We start from the raw sequence: 16,413 nt of genomic DNA, 5'->3' as shown, positions 1-16,413 counted from the left end.
TGGAAAGATCCATTTTCCTCTTATTTCTTCAAACAACAAATCACTGTTTTTGGTCTTATAGAAGTCATCTATGCTATTTTTTCCCACAAGAACATATTCTTTCTGAATATGGGGTCCAACCCCACCTTCCCTGACAACTGCAGATCTCAGAGTGAATTGCAGTCTAGTAATGGCCTCTCATTGTTTGTAGTTTTGTACTACAGATAGGTGGGTTTATAGGCTAAAAAGCAGGATAAGTTCTGTTTAGGTTTGCTTAACCAGTAGCCATATGCATTCCATGCTGGCTGGAGATTGCTGCCTGGGTAGTTCTGGGGTTAGTTTTCTATAAAGATTTTAGATTCACAGGTGCATGGGTCAAGCTCACCTTTGCATGGTCTCCTCAAATTTGTCACCTTTGAGGGGACACTAGACAGGAAACTTGAGGGATCTCTCCCCAAAAGATGAGAATAGTAGTAATCAATGTTTATATCCTCATTATCATTATAAATAAATACAAAATGTGCCAGAAAATGGAGTATTGGGCCAAAAATGTCTACTTTAGAAATATACATAGTTGTATTTAATATTTTGGGAGATCATTACTAAGTGCCACAGAATCTAAAAGTGGACTACATTAAGTGTTCATTCTTCCGTAACTACATTTTAATACATGCATTTAATACCAATAGAAATGCTTCAGTCATTGGCTGTGTCTACATGAGATGCCGACTATGCACCTGTTACTGTGCAGTAGCGTCTCTGCATGGCTTCCGGGTGGACACTTGACTGTGCAGTAGCTCATTACTACTGTGCAGTAGCATCACATCATGGTTCATGCAGACACAGTCATTATGTACTACAATAACACAGGGAAGAGACTATAACAGTAGACCAGTTTCAGCACAAACATTACTAATGCTAATACTAGAAAGGACAGCGCATGCCCATTTGAAAAAGGTGCTTCCATCAAAAGGCTTTTACAAAGTGTGACAAGAGATCAGTATCATAAATCTAACAGAATAACATTCAGATAACAGTGAAAGGACACAAGACACCAACAACCATTTGGACAAAATGGTACTGAACTGTCAAATAGATGATTCCGTGTTCTTCCATATCTTTAACACATTTCATATTTCATAGTTTCTGAACTTCCTCAGAAGGTCTGAAGGGGCATCACCTGACCAGCGGAAACGCAAGTGCCAGTAATTTGCCTCTGAAAATCCTACAGGAAAATAAAAGGGAAAGAGCAATAGAGTTTTCAGAAAAAAAGTTCCAACTTAGCTAAGGTAGGATTTGATTGCCATAAGTAAAATACAACTCAAAAGTAATTAAATTTCAGTCTTTTGTCTAGTTCAAAAGCTAACAAATTAAAAAAAAATATTAAGTGAATACTAAAGTATAGCTCCCTATATCAAAAAGCTAAAGCTTACTGTTAGATTTATTTTAAGACCTGTCATTAAGACTGAAATAATGATGTGTAGCTTTTCCATCTGTCAGAAGACAGGAACCCCCAAAATATCTTATCCTATAAATGGGACCCAATACACTCAAACCCATGGCGGAACCAGGGCCAAAACATAAAATACTAACAGCCCCCAAATGCAGTATAAAACACCAAAAATCAACATGAAGCCAGGAGGGTAAATGCACTAGTATTCCTATTTCCTTATGTAAATTTAATAACTGATAGCCTTTATTCTGCTTCTGTTCGTATCTATGGAAAATTTTCCATTGACTTGAATGGTGCAAAAGTCCTGCATCTGTTCTGCCGTTGCAATAATGGTCCAAAAAACTGAAACCTGGAACACATGATAACAGAATAGATAGAGATAGCAACAAAAGTAATGTTAGTTTAATTTATGTTGGTATTTGTATAGATTTGGAAACCATATTTATATCACACTGAAACTGATCTGAAAAGTATTGGGATTATTTGTATATATTTATCCTGAATATGGATTTTACAAACTGGTGTTTGACTATTCCTTGTCTTATATTAGTATGATTGTACTTTCCAGTTTATTTGTCTTTCTTTAAAAAAATCTTTACTCACCTGAGAATATTACTTTCTCCCTAACAAAACTGATTATATATTTTGTTTACTCTCTAAATCTTTCACAGTCAAGTTTTGGAAGACAAATAAGGAGGTCTACTAATCTCTGCAACAGCAGGAAAAGTGAGAGAGGCCCTTGCGCAACGCTCCACAGAAAAAGAGCAATCCTTACTTCTTCATCAATATCTTTTAATGGAAAGTTCCTTTCTTAACATCAGATTTGGTAAAGATAAACATAATGACAAAAAGGAAAAAACCCATAATAGGTAGATAATTTCTTTAGTTCTTTTAGCAAGTTTATCTATGTGAAAATAACTTTTTATAGCAGTATGAATGGAAAAAAAATACAAGTCCTTGTAAACTGCAAGCATGTTACACAGGAAATCTTTCAGACTTAATCTACGGAATGTCCAAAACACAATTATTTGGTTAACCACATTGTACCCTATTGCAAAAATATTCCTGGATGAAAGAATGCCAAGCAACACTAACACAGCCTTTACGAAAGCTAATCTGCATTAGAAACAACAAAAACCCTATAACTTTTGTATATTAAACACCATTTCAGTTTTGACTGAAAACTAGACTATGGTTTAGTGAAGGGCTGGGCAAAACATGGCCTGTTGCCAGATCCAGCCTGCCAAGGGATTTTATCTGGCCTGTGGCGGGTCCCTCAGCTCCACCCAGCCCAGGCCATGGCGCATGCGACCAGTCCCGCTACCCTCAGGTGCGCTGCAGGTCTGGGGCAGCATGGCGACCAGATTCATCTTCCCAGCAGCTGTGGCTCCTTCCAACTGCTGCTGCCAGTGTCACCACCATTGCTAGGCCCAGCCCTGCTGCCCAGGGATCCTGGCTAATCCACCTTGCACTGGATAAAGAAGATGGGCAGACAGGGTCTCCAAGAAGACCAGGCCAAGACCCTCACAGGCAGGGCATGCTTGGCTGGATGGATGGGATGGGGCTATAGGCAGGGGGAGCAGGGAGTGGGACAGGTGGGCAGGGCTGGGGCTGGGGCTAGGGCCAGGATCATGGGGTAATAACAGCATGAAGCCATGCTGGAAGTGGACCATGGCTCTGCCCCATGCCCTGGGCCTTCACTGTTACTGCTCCACAATCACAATCCCAGCCCTGGCTTCCTGTCCTGATCCCAGACACTGCTCCTTGCCCACCTTTGGCCCCAACCCATCCACCCAGCCAAGTACACCCTGCCCACGGGAGTCCCGGGACAATCTCCGTGGAGACCCCGCCATACCTGCCCGCTTTGTCTGACGGCCTCAAACCAGTCTAATAATCTACCACTTAGGGAGTTTTGGTGAGCTGCTGCAGGCCGGGGTAGGGGTGAGGGAGGGAGGAGATGCTGACCCAGCCCACAACAGCTCACCAAAACTCCCTAACTGGCCCTCCAGCCAAAATAACTTCCCACCCCTGTTTTAGTAAATTTATCTAATATGGGGTTTTTTACAATTAAGTCTAGCAACATTTAAAAAAACACACAATAACCAATATCAAATGAGTCATGAAGACAGACTAAGTAGTGCAATGAAGAACAGCACAAGAAAAATATCAGAGCTTAAAACACATATCTAAAAAAGTTTAAGATAATGATACTTGCAAGGAGAAATACAGATCATGGGGAATGAGATTACATTTTATGCTTTGTATTCTTTGCAAACAGCAAAATGGCAATACTGATTCAACATGGCTTATAATACTTGCTGAACTGTTAAATACCATAATCTTTTAAATGTTAAACCTCCAGTTACACTTCACATAAATGTATAATTTCTTATCTAATTTCAACATTCTGCAGGAGTCTGTGTTTAAACAATGCTTGACTGACTCTCTCACACCTCAGGTTTGCTTGTTATTGAATCAGGAAGTTAAAAAATGGTATTTGGATAAATAACAGTTCTGAGGGCATCCTACCATGGGCGTCTTTAAGAGGAGGTTAGATGAACACCTTGCTGGGGTCATTTGACCCCAGTACTCTTTCCTGCCATGGCAGGGGGTCGGACTTGATGATCTGCTCAGGTCCCTTCTGACCCTACAAACTATGAAACTATAAAACTATGAATAGAGGATTATGAAATTATTGTAGGATCAAGTAGAAAACAAAAGGTCAATTGTAATGGAAAAAAGGTTTGATTCCAACATATAATGCCACCAAGAAAAAGGAAATACTAGCAATGTCCAAGTGCATCCTTTTTATATAAATATGTACTTTAGTATAAACTTAATTTTTAAAAATTTTTAATTAAGTATGAAAGAGCCATTCACATCTTTGTTCAGTTGTATCTCAGGTAACTTCCATGTGTTGACAGTTTGACATTTCACATTTATTTTTGAAAAAGTCAATGTGTTATCTTTCAGTGCTTTTAAAATGTGTTTTCATGTTTTCTTTCATAACATTATATTTCATAATGTGCACAAAATGAAAAAGCCCAAATGGAATTTTTCAACTTTTGATTTTGGCAGAAAAGCCCCCCAAAATTATCATTTCAGCTTTACCCAACATTTATTTTCTTTGTGGCCTGTTAACCAAAAAATCAATTATTCACATGGCTTTAAAGAAAAAAATTGCAAAACTAATGGAATCAATTTCAGGTAGTAAGTCCGGATACTAAAATCTTTCATATCACCAATTCCACTTACTTGGAGAGTCTGGATTCTTTGGTGATTGTGGATTCATGTCAGAAGTCTCAGAATCTTCTTGCTCCCTTCTGTCACCCAAAAATCCCTCCTTATTGTTTTCCGGCTGTTGGGCCCAAATCTCATTAGTTGTGCTGTTGCCTTTAGCCAGATTTGGTGCTTCCAGCATTTGATCTTTCTTATTTGTAACAGCCCAGTGCATAGACTGAATAAATGAAAAAACAAATAAAAGTAAAACATTGTTCTACCAGTTTTCCATATCAGAGAATTTGCTTACTCCCCACTATTAGGATTTGGTCCTGCATGATCCTGTGCATCTTTGACTACCATTCACTTTAACTGGACAGCAGACACTCAGGGCCATGTAGAATTAGGTCCTAGGAGGCATACCCAAACCTTTTCCAGGGCAGCAAATTAGTGAAAACAATTTCTGAGAACACGCATCTGCAAAGCACCACATACCAAATACCTTTCTACGTATACCTAATTAAAAATAACAACAAAATCTACAGGTCTCTCTCAATTTGAGAGACAGCATGAAAGAAATTATTTCATGGAAAAAAATTATATCCATGAGGAAGAGCAGAGAATAAGCCCTGTGAAGGACCTTTATGAAAAATGGGGCTAGCTTTATATTCTATTTGATTAAAAAATGGGGGGAGAGAGGAAGAGTTAAAAAGCCGCAACACAGGTAGAAACCTGGCTCAGACAACTCAATTGTAATACTCATTTTGACTTCAAGAAAAGCAGGATTTTACCTATCATGTGACAGTTCTTATGACAAACTGAAAGAACAGTTCTTATGGAAGCTGAAAGAACTTTTCTATTACCTCCCTGTTGAATCTACTCTCCTTGTTCCTTCCACCTCTTTCACGCATTCCCCAAATCTCTAACTAGTAGGATAACTTTTTGTTTTCTCAATCAACTACTCTCCCTTGATTAGAACCAAGAACTTGCTTGACAGCATCGAGCTTGAGGAACTTAAAAAGCCACCATGATTGTAATACAGCTTCATTCCAGGAAGGCAAATAAATAAAATGATGCCATACACTATGCAGAAGCTGTGCAGGGCTGGTAATAATGCTCCGTGAAAGACATGAGGTCCATGAGGAGGCTTTTCAGATTATCATTAGATCTGTGTTTAATGGCTGGTACCTTACAAACAAACATCAGTAACTAGCTAATGAGTGGTAGAACATATATATATATAAATAATTTCTAACACCTCAGCACATCTGACTGGGGAAGCAGGGCAATCTTCCATCCTATGTGTTGAAGTAATCAGTAAAACAGCCACAAATTTATTAAAGCTATATCTAATACACACAGTAATAAAGTTGTGATAAATTCACTCTACCCAACTGCATTTGGACCAAAGCTCCCCCAGATGAGTAATTTTCTTTGACTCTCTCCTTATACTGGAATTTGTTTATAACAGTTCTTCAGTAGTATTTCTACCCCCAAAGAGCACTGCTGTCCTATTCTTTAGAGATTTAAAAGTAAAGGATCTGCTAAGGTTCATTCTTAGGGACAATAAATATCTGCCACTAGTATTTTTACTATTTGGCAATCAGGTTGGTACCAAAAGATCTGCAAAATTCAACCTCATCTCAGCATCCTGGCTCATTTGCTGAGTCTGTTTTACATCTATCAAAGAGCAGATTAACTTTAGTTGCTTGTGATGGGGGATAGGGTAGCTATCAGACATTTTCCTCTGTTTTTAATTCTTTGTATTTGATGATTCGTTCATCTTCTGATATTCAGAGACTTGTATATTATTCTGGAAAGGTCTTTTCGAGTGTAAATCTCCATGTTATTTGAGGTTACATACTCATGCTAGCAAACAAAGATAAGTACTAAAAAGCTCCATTCATTTTGTAAAAATAATTTTTGGTGTGTGTGTTTGTGTGTGCGCGCATACATATGTGCACACACATAGGCATATGTGCATGTGTTAAAAAACTTACTTCTATGGCTATCAAAAACCAATATGCTTCCATTTGTCTTTCCACACCATATTCCGGGAAGCCAGGAAAAAAATCAGTTTGTCAGGAAAAAAAATCAACAGGCTGTATATAATTAGGCTTTTACAGATTCTGAAATAAGATTTTTGAAAAATGCTTGTACCCACCAGATTGATACCTTTTCTATGATGTCACTACAAAATTTCTGGATAAAATGAATGGCTTCCTCTGACACCATTTGAATTTTCTAGATTATTTTTCTTTATACAGTAGATCTCAAATATATTGTTATATCCATTGTTCAGGGCAAAGGTGACTGCAACAGAATTAACTTCCCCAGGCATAACATTCATCTGTACAAGCACCAGTAAAAACAAAGCAACAGCAAGTGGTATAAACTAGAAAAAAATCTATTCTAGAACAAAACAACAAAGATATCACTGGAAAGGATAATATGTATACATGAACTAGAAAGAAATATTAGATTTAGCATTACTATTCACTTCTTAGTTTGGAATATATCATTTTTAGGTAAATCAGCTAGTTTCACTGGAGACAGAAAAAGTAATGCCATTTCTCTCTTACTTCCTCACAGGAAAAAAACAAGTTTCAGATTGACTTTTATTAGTAGATGTTTGGATTGGGAATCCAGAAAAGAGATGACAAAGCTGATATGGAAATACAAAGCGCCCGAGCGAGGGACTAACAATAGAGGGATGGGGGGGAGGAGGGGAACGCGACTAGGTTACAAGCGATACAATTACTACAAATGTTCTTAGTCTACAAGAGGCCAAGAAGATTGTTAGTCTCATAAAACAATATAAAGTACTCTGTCGCAGAGCACTTAGGTGCCCTGCTCCTTTAAAGAGCTGAAACTGCTAGGGAGAGAGCCTGAGCAGTGAGTGGGGAGCCCCAGCTGCTGGTTACCAGGGCAGCCAGAATGAGCTAGTTGGCTCACACCTGCCAGCGGTCAGCGGACCGGAAGGAGCAGGGCCTGGCTCACATATAAACCCCAGGGCTGAGACCAGGAGGGCAGTTCCCTGCCAACAGTCAAGGGGGAAGGAGCTTTCCCAGAGCAAGCAAAAGGGAGAGGCCTGACCGCAAGTGTAGCTTCTGGTACTGTTGAGGGACAGAGCATGCCCTGTATGGCTTGAATTATGTTATAGCCAAGCGGCTTGAGTTATGTTATAGCCTTGATGTTGATTTCTGTTTATAAGACCGGTGGTTTGGGAAGGAGGAGGCCTCATTGGGGGCCCACTGCAGCATGGGGACCCTGGCACCAGCGAGGGCGCGACACTAGGGGCTGCGGAGAGCCCAGGCACCAGTGAGGCACAGAGACAGGGCTGCAGAGAGCCCAGGTGCCAGTGAGGCACAGAGGCAGGTCTACAGAGAACCCAGAGAGGACAAGGGGGCCAATTCATACCAAGGCCCAGACCGAACAACATCAATGCCATCTGCGAGGCTTAGGGCATGGTAAAGGGATGGATGGAGCCCCACATATAGCCCATAAGGCTGGGGTGTCCTGTGACATCTGTTTTGAAGCGGAACCCACAAGAGGTCCAGGAACCCACAGGGTTCAGAGAGTCCATTAAACCGTATCCAAGAGGACTTAAAGGCAGCCTCCCTATACTATAAATCAATCAAGACATGGCAGGGGAGAAACTAGGGTGCTCAGTGGGCCAATTTGGCACAGTCGAGGGCCCTTAGGGGTAACGCAGCCATCCTTAGGGACCCTGTCCTGTGACAAAATTGGTGCATTGGCCGGGAAGTAAGGCTGTGCATGGGGAGGAACCCTGTGTCCCTAATTAGGGAAACAAACCTTTGGGCCAGTATAGAAATACAGTGAAGCAAAGTGAAAGGCAGTGGGACCAGGGCTCAGAAAGACAAGCCGAGGTTGCAGAATAGACTGCTGTTAAGAGACTGTAGAGGGGAAGATGTTAGGCCTGGGCTAGGAAAAGAGTAGGGCCAGGAAGAATCATGACCAAAGTAAGGGCTCTGGAGGGTATGCAGCAAGAAGCTTTCACCTGGCAGTTGCAAGTGGACAAGGTGGAGGAAAGGGCTGCTCATCTACAGCATGAATTGGAGATGGTGAAATCCCAAAAGGAGCGAGCCAAGGCGAAGGTGGCCGCTTTAGAGCTGCGGGCGCAACCCGGGAAGAAAGAAGGCGGGTCGAAGGAAATCAAGCGCCTGCTCGCAGCAGAGGCGGAAAAGACTCGAGCGCTGGAACAGCTCATGGCAAAGGAGGCTGAGAAGAGCAAACAACGAGAGCAAAAATGGTGAGAGATGTAGAAGGAGATGGCCGAATGGAGGATCAAGTCTTCTGAACCCAGTATAGACCAAGCGGGGGAACAAAAGGATGTTCTGTAGAAGCTGGAGATATCAAAGAACCTTATAGGAGTCCTCCAGAAAGAAGTCCACAGCCAGGTGGATCAGGTAGAAGAGTTGCAGGAGGAGTTAAAGGGCTGGTAACTGAGATGCAGGCAAGCCGAACACCATGTGGAAGAGCTGCGAGACAAGCTGGTTAAAAGCCATGTCCAGGCAGAGGAAACAGGGAAGGTGATATTAAAAGAAAAGGAGAAAGTCAAAGTTTATATGGTGAATTACAAAACATTGCAGAACCAGAAACAGTCCCTTGAAATGGAAGTAGAGACTAAGAATAAGAAGTGTTATGGACCCAGTTGCAGGGAGTGGAGGCAGGCAAAGACCGACTTGGGGAAGAGATACAGCGCCTGAAGACCCTGTTGGAGGAGGGCGCAACCAGGGAGATGCCATTGCAGGCAGAGGTAGAGCAACGAGCAGTATGGACCCCTCAACCACGAGAAGACAGTCTGGTTTCTATAGGCAGACAGTTGGGAGAACATGCATCCAGGGCTAATGCAGAAAGCCAGGAGCATTTACAGGAGTTTGAAGGCTTGAAAGAGTTCTTAATAAAGACCCCACCGCCAGAGAGGACGCAGCATTTGGGGCGCACAGACCCCAGCGCCAGAGAGGGCACTGCATTTGGGGTGCATAGACCCCAGTGCCAGAGAAGGTGCAACACTAGGGGCTGCGGAGAGCCCAGGCACCAGTGAGACACAGAGACAGGGCTGCGGAGAGCCCAGAGAGGACAAGGGGGCCAATTCATACCAAGGCCCAGATTGAACAATGTCAATGCCATCTGTGAAGCTTCAGGCATAGGAAAGGGGTGCTTGGAGTCATGCATATAGCCCATAAGACTGGGGTGTCCTGTGACATCTATTTTGAAGCAGGACCCTCAAGGGGTCCAGGAACCCACGGGGTTCAGAGAGTCCATTAAACCATGTCCAAGAGGACTTAAAGGCAGCCTCCCTATACTATAAATCCATCAAGACATGGCAGACAAGAACCAAGGGTTCCCAGCGAGCCAAACTGGCATGGTTGAGGGGCCTTAGGGGTAATGCAGCCATCCTTAGGGACCCCATCCCGTGACATACTCTCACTAAAGAAATGACTGATAACTTATTTCTAGGGTGAAATCCTGGCCCCAGTGAAGTCAATAGGGACAGCAATTATTCTGAAAATTCACTTAAAATATAACATTTTCATCATATGTGCCAATGTTTAACCAATTTATATAGCCATATAAATTAAAATAAATTAAAAGACCTACCAACATATTTCAAAATGTCTTGCAAATGAAGCCATTGAGATGAGATTGGACAAAAATAAGATAAAACCTATGCTCTCATTGAAGATAGACATTACAGATTCATCACTTAAGGATTAACAAATATATGGCTGCATCCACATGAGATGCTGACTGCGCAGTAGCATCGTGTGGCAACAACCATGCTAGTGCGCAGTAGTATTAGGCTACTGCGCAGTAACACCACGAAAAAAGGTATTCATCGATGCTACTGCACAGTAACTCAGGTTACTGCATTAACTCGCAGTAATGACTACACAGTCTGCATTTCATGTAGATGTGACCTGCATCTTATCCAATCTGTCCCAGTTGCTGGAGTTTTTTAATGGAATCAGGAGTTGTTTTCTGCCTTGTAACCAAAAATAATACAGTAGTATTATTTTTAAAGAGTATCCTTTATTCCATTAGATCAAAACAAAAAAACTCACAAAAAAATAGAGGGCTGAAATAATGCGCATTTCCTAATCATAGACCCATCTTATCTCCCTCTTGAGCTGAGTTCCCCTAAAGCTACTGACTATGCAAACATAAAAAATGCCAACCGTTTTTATGGAGTCACTCAGAGCTTCCCACCGCTGGAATGGAATAGCAATTTTGCTTTGTCGCCAGTAATCATAACGAGCTCGACTCTCTTCATTAGTCAGAATCTCCTTTGCCTGCTGCAACTTCTGAAAATTCTCCACTAGAAACAAACCAAGATGATGAACTCAACTTTTAAAGAAATTAATTTCCTTGTGGAACAAAAACTGCCATCAATTATTAAACTTCCGGCTGGGGTTGGAAAAAAGAAAAGATGATGAAAGTATGTGTTAGCTCTTCCCACAACTCTGATAAAGTCTTAACTGACTTCAGGAGCTAACATCTTCAGGAGACAACTGATGTCCTCTTCCAAGTGAATGTTTCCTAGCAAATCAAATGTCAAATAGTTCTGACTCCTGGTCTACGAGAGCTACAAAGGCCATACAGTATTCAAGGCAAAATGTACAAATTTCTTCCCCACAGATAGATCATTTTAAAAAATGGCATCCCAGTGGAATACGAGCCCTTCACAACACATGAAGAGACAGTAAAAAGGAAGTATAAATGACAGCATCTAAGCAGCAAGTAGAAGAATCTTAATATGGTATCTGCTAGCTAACTTGACTGCTTAACTGTACCTTTTTCTATATATAATATTGTATTAATTAAAATACCAGCTTATATGAATAAGATCTTTTTTCCTGTAGGAGCAAAACTTCATTATGAGATGGTTACTAAGGATGCAGCTGCATGTTGCTGTTTGTGTAAAGGTTATAACAATTTACATTTTATCTATGAGTCACTCTTGTTATAATGATTCATAATTATTCTTATACATTTATTCCAGTTTACAAATATAGAGACTTCTTTTGAAACATGATGAACCCAAACACTAATCAACATTGAAAAGCAGAAATCAACCAACAATGAACAGAATGTTTTTCCTAGTATGTTTCCTTTTTCCAGTGCAATCATTTTGTAGCAATAAAAAGCAGCTTTGTTATTCTTGAATAAGGTAGTAATTAAATGAATCACACAAAGTAAACTTCCACCAGTACTGTCAAAATGTAAGGCATTTAATTGAAAGTTCACTTAAATGAAGCATAAACATTAGCTCTTAATATTCAAGCCCTCTCCAATTATTTGGATCTTGGGTTCCTTTTTTTAATCAATTTACGTACATTTAAAACTACAAATTCCAAACAACAGGCCAGATTCTGGTGTCATGTGAGATTTCAGCTCTCCACTGAAGTCCATGTGATAGCTGACTTCTGTTGATGTCAGAATTTAGTCCATTGTTACTGGAATATATGACGTCAGTTAGTAAAAGATGGACTTTTCCCAATGAAAAGGTTATGGAAGGGCCCCAATCAGGTTGTCTTAGAGTGAAGAATCTCAACTACTTAATTTCTTTCTTCTCTTTGTCAGTCTGCTGGATCTGGACTGATATTTCACAAAGACCAGGAGAGCCAAGTGCAACTCAGTCCCACACTTGTGCTATTCAAAGGGAAGAGCAATACTTTCTTTCATTCACTCTTTTGGAGTCTTGTGAAGCCCCCACCTCTGCTAGCCAGAAGAGGAGGGCTGATGAGAACTCAGACTTATGTCTCTTAGCTAGTCACTGCCACTGTGGCCCTGTACAGGCATTATGTTTCAACCAGTAGAGTCACCACTGTCCTGGCAGAAACTACAAACATACAAGTGTTCATTCAGTTTCTCCTAGGGGGAAAACATCCTCTCCCCACTCCAGGAGAAAGATCTTCCAAGTGTCAACCTGGAAGATATCCCTTGTGAAAGAAAGTCTCTCACAAGAAAGAACCGTTGTGTGCTCCCCTCCCAGTCCGCTCCAGGAGCGAAGGGAAGCTATGGGACAAAACCCCCTGCACCCATTCCGTAGACCAGGGATTCCCAGTTCAAGGAGTGGGCAAGGAACTTCAGTGGCTGCTCCAGTCTCCTCCCAGACCGGTCTGGAAAGGGAGTGGAGCAACTACTTTTTGTCCCACCCACTCCCCAGACCAGGGATCACTGGTCTGGAGAACAGGCAGGGAACTTTTCCTTGCTGCCTTAGTCCCCTCCCAGACAGGTCTGGGAAAGGACTGGGGCTGCTGTTGCTCCCCATACCTACCCCAACTGGTGCAGAGACCAGGAGAGAAGGGGCAAGTTCAGACTGAATGTTTATACTGCTCCTTTCTCTGGAAAGATTTCTTAGGGTAGACATTTCTCAGAAATGTCCACCACTAGAAATGAATGTCTGTTCAAAGCCAAAGTTGTCAGACTGTCTCTAAAAACTGACAAAAAAAAAGGAAGTTGCTTGTATCGGCTGAAATGAAACAGTGTATTAGTCATTCTGGAATATTTTTAATGGTTTTAAAAATTCAGCCCTCTTGAGTTGACCACACCTTAAATTGGGAAAAACCAGATCTTGCTTTCACTCTCCTTTCTCCATAGGCTGTTATTTTCAGAAGGGATACAAGGGAACTGAAATTTCAAATGAAATTTGACTACCTAATTCCCTTAGATTTAAAAAATCCCAGTTATAAAGTATCACCTAACTCTAGGAGGGGTCCTACTGACTTCCGCATGAAGAGTATGGTACTGAATCGAGAACAGAGTTTCTGGGTGGATTATCAGAAATGTGCATCAGAGAGCCTGCTGCCTTCCTGCCTTCCAGCACGTATCCAATAGTAAGTGTTAAGTGTCACCAAATTAACCTTTGTTTGCATTTACTTTTAATGTAAACATGCTATAATTTCCATGATATAGTCCTACAAGATTTGGGTACATAGATGCACTAGTCCAAGGACACATGGTTTTAAAGGCCAGAGGAGACATAGCTTAACAAATAATATAAGGCAGCACTATCCACCTGACAGCCTGCAGGCCACATGTGGCCTGCAAGTGGTTAAGTTGTCATTCCCCACCCCCCCGACAAGGCTTTCACCCAACTCCCCTTCATTGCTCTGGCTACAACAGCAGTGGAAGTCTCCCAGTTCCCACTCCTCCAGCTGCCACTTCCTGCCCCATCACCTTGGGTAAGGGCAGTGTGGCAGTGAAGGGAGCTAAGCGTAACTCCAGGCCATGTGCAGGAAGCAAACGGTGAGGACAGGAATTGGGCCACGCAGGGTAGCAGTGGCAGGGGGGAAACTGGTAGAGCAGTAGGGGGTGCCACTACCAATGTGGGCATGCATTGCAGCAGGGTGGCAGAACTGCACCTGTGTGGTACAGCGGGGGAGGGAGGGAGCATGCAGCACTGAGCTGCAGTGCTCGCACAGAGCAGCATAGCAGAGTGTCTGTAGCACACAGCCTAGTTGCCTGTGGGCTCACCTGATACAGCCTGAGCAGTTCTGCCTGGTGTGGGCCTTGGGCCTTACAAGTTGGACAGACCTAAGATAAAGTATATGAAGTATTCACATGCTTTGGATCATTGATAATAATGTGTATAAATGGCAAGTTTGTATCAGAGTATCTCAAGTCATTGCCATTGGGGTTAGAATGAAAGCTTTTAGGTGTCAGGTTTTTTAGCTGTACATTTCCATAATTTAAAATATTTGCTGTTGGGTCTTCAGAGAGCTGCCTGCTCACATGATACTGGCTCTGCTTTATTTTCAGATGTTAAGTTACGTGAAAAGGAGCTGAAGTACATTAAACAATTGCATTGTGTATTTTTCTATGTAAGCAATTTCTGTAGCTGACATAATTACATCAGTTGCTTGCCACTGGGAGTGCAGATAGTCCAACCAAACATGCACAGGAAGAGGTGTGGTCTACAAGACAATCTGGGGATGAAAATGTGTTCCATCCTATAAAACAGTTTGAGAACCCTGAAATAAATAATCAAATGTCTTCCAGCTCTAGCATTTATTCTTAAGTTTTACAACTTAATACTGAGACTTACTATTTAAAAAATGTATGAAAATCATAGAATATTAAAATGAGAAACAAGGATGTTTGCTTATGTTTTTAGGCTGCATTCAATAACCTAATCATAAATTAGAGAAAAAAAAAGATTTATTTTAAACAGGAAAAAATACCTACCAGCTTTAGAGTTTCCAGGATGTTTGTCAGGATGACATTCCAGGGCTTTAGCCTTAAACTCAGCCTGAATTTGTTCAACCTAAATAGAATGTAAAGAATACAAATAAATACAATGCACATGCATATGGAGGGTTTTTAGAGTTTTGCCTTTAGGGGGTGAAAGTCAGTGAAAGGATAATGCACAGTGGAGGGTTTGTCATTTTACTCCTTCAGTTCATAAGATGCTATACACAGGCAGTCCTCTGACTTATGACACAATTGGTTCCTGAAAACCGCGTCTTAAGTCGAAACGTCGTAACTCGGAACCAATTTGTCATAAGAAACAATGTTGTAAATGAAGGATTGGTTCCTGAACCAAGGCCCAACACCCTATTTTCACTAAAAATACCCCAGAATTTTGTACTCGATCAATTATAGATGAGTAATATAGCTATATTAATGTATTTATATTGTAAATAGCAATCATATCGATTTGGAAGGACTTCTTTGAAGTGACTTTGCTGGACTTTTTGAAAGTCTCTTGGCTGGACTTTTTGAAGGGTTCTTGGCTGGAGTCTTCTCAGGAGTCTTGGCTCCAGGTTATTCTGGAGTCTTGTCTGCTTTCTTAAAGAAAGTGTCCAAGGAAGTTTGGACAGTTGTTCTCCAGGGAGATAAGTGATGCAGCGAACTTGTTTGCTGGTGTGGCATCACATCAGATCAAGCATTGTAAAGTCAAAAATGATGTCATAAAGTTGAAATGGTGTCAATTTATAAACATTGTAATTACAAAACGTTGTAAGTCAAAATGTTGTAAGTCGAGGACTGCCTGTACTCAAAATATATAAGAAACATTTGGCACCTATATCACTAGTTGAATTTCAGGAACCTTCAGGAGTTCACACTTCCAAGAACCATTTCTATGCTTTTATCTGTATATATACCACATGTGAACTTCAATTTTTCTTCATATTATTTAGCTAGATCTAAATATGAAACTAGCCCCATTGCAGAGGGCACATGCAAGAACTACATCACTGAACCCCTATGTTATGGGAAGAGCTTTCCACAGATCCCCTGTGTTGGCAGTTGATTTATGATCCAGAAACTTTGTTCCAAGCAGACCCAAACCCTCAGACTGCCCACAACCTCTCCATTTGATAACAGGCAAATTTTATTGATACACAGTGATAGCACATAAGAATAATGGAAACAATTCTATATCTATGAGTCCTAGGACTGTCACAGAGGAAAGGTACATCTGGCTAGTATGCAAGCTTCACTCTTAGGTTCTTTCTTGAATGTCATATGTCAGCATCCTGGAGTGGGAGGGCTGAAGCCTTCCCTGCTCTCCCTTCGTCCCATGGGGTGGGTGAGACAGGCTGGTAGTGTGCTGTCTGTCCATGGTGGCCTTGGGTTCCCCTCTAGGGGATCCTTTGCTGCTCTGAAATCCCTCCTTTTGTATCCTTTTCCTCTGATGACTCTAAATCTCTGGGCACCATTCATTGGTCTTCCTGAAAACATCATACTGTCCAAATTCTGTCCTATCAGCATGTTCCTTTGTTCCAGCA

General features: G+C 41.4%; 1 protein-coding gene across 1 annotated transcript in view; it reads right to left on the bottom strand.

Moving 5' to 3' along the window:
• Window positions 1-770: 770 nt before the first annotated feature.
• The window catches only part of DNAJC12 (DnaJ heat shock protein family (Hsp40) member C12), a 27,168-nt gene continuing 11,525 nt past the window's right edge, over window positions 771-16,413 (bottom strand). Inside the window, exons 2-5 of the mRNA XM_019507880.1 lie at window positions 14,867-14,945; window positions 10,855-10,994; window positions 4,688-4,889; window positions 771-1,204 (exon numbers count right to left, since the gene is read on the bottom strand). Coding sequence (XP_019363425.1) covers window positions 1,110-1,204; window positions 4,688-4,889; window positions 10,855-10,994; window positions 14,867-14,945 — 516 coding nt within the window. The 3' untranslated portion in view covers window positions 771-1,109. The remainder of the gene's footprint in view (window positions 1,205-4,687; window positions 4,890-10,854; window positions 10,995-14,866; window positions 14,946-16,413) is intronic.

Source organism: Gavialis gangeticus, unplaced genomic scaffold, assembly GCF_001723915.1.
Source record: "Gavialis gangeticus isolate Ggan-Ray unplaced genomic scaffold, GavGan_comp1, whole genome shotgun sequence".
NCBI lineage: Eukaryota > Metazoa > Chordata > Crocodylia > Gavialidae > Gavialis > Gavialis gangeticus.
This window is presented reverse-complemented; position numbering and strand designations above follow the sequence as displayed.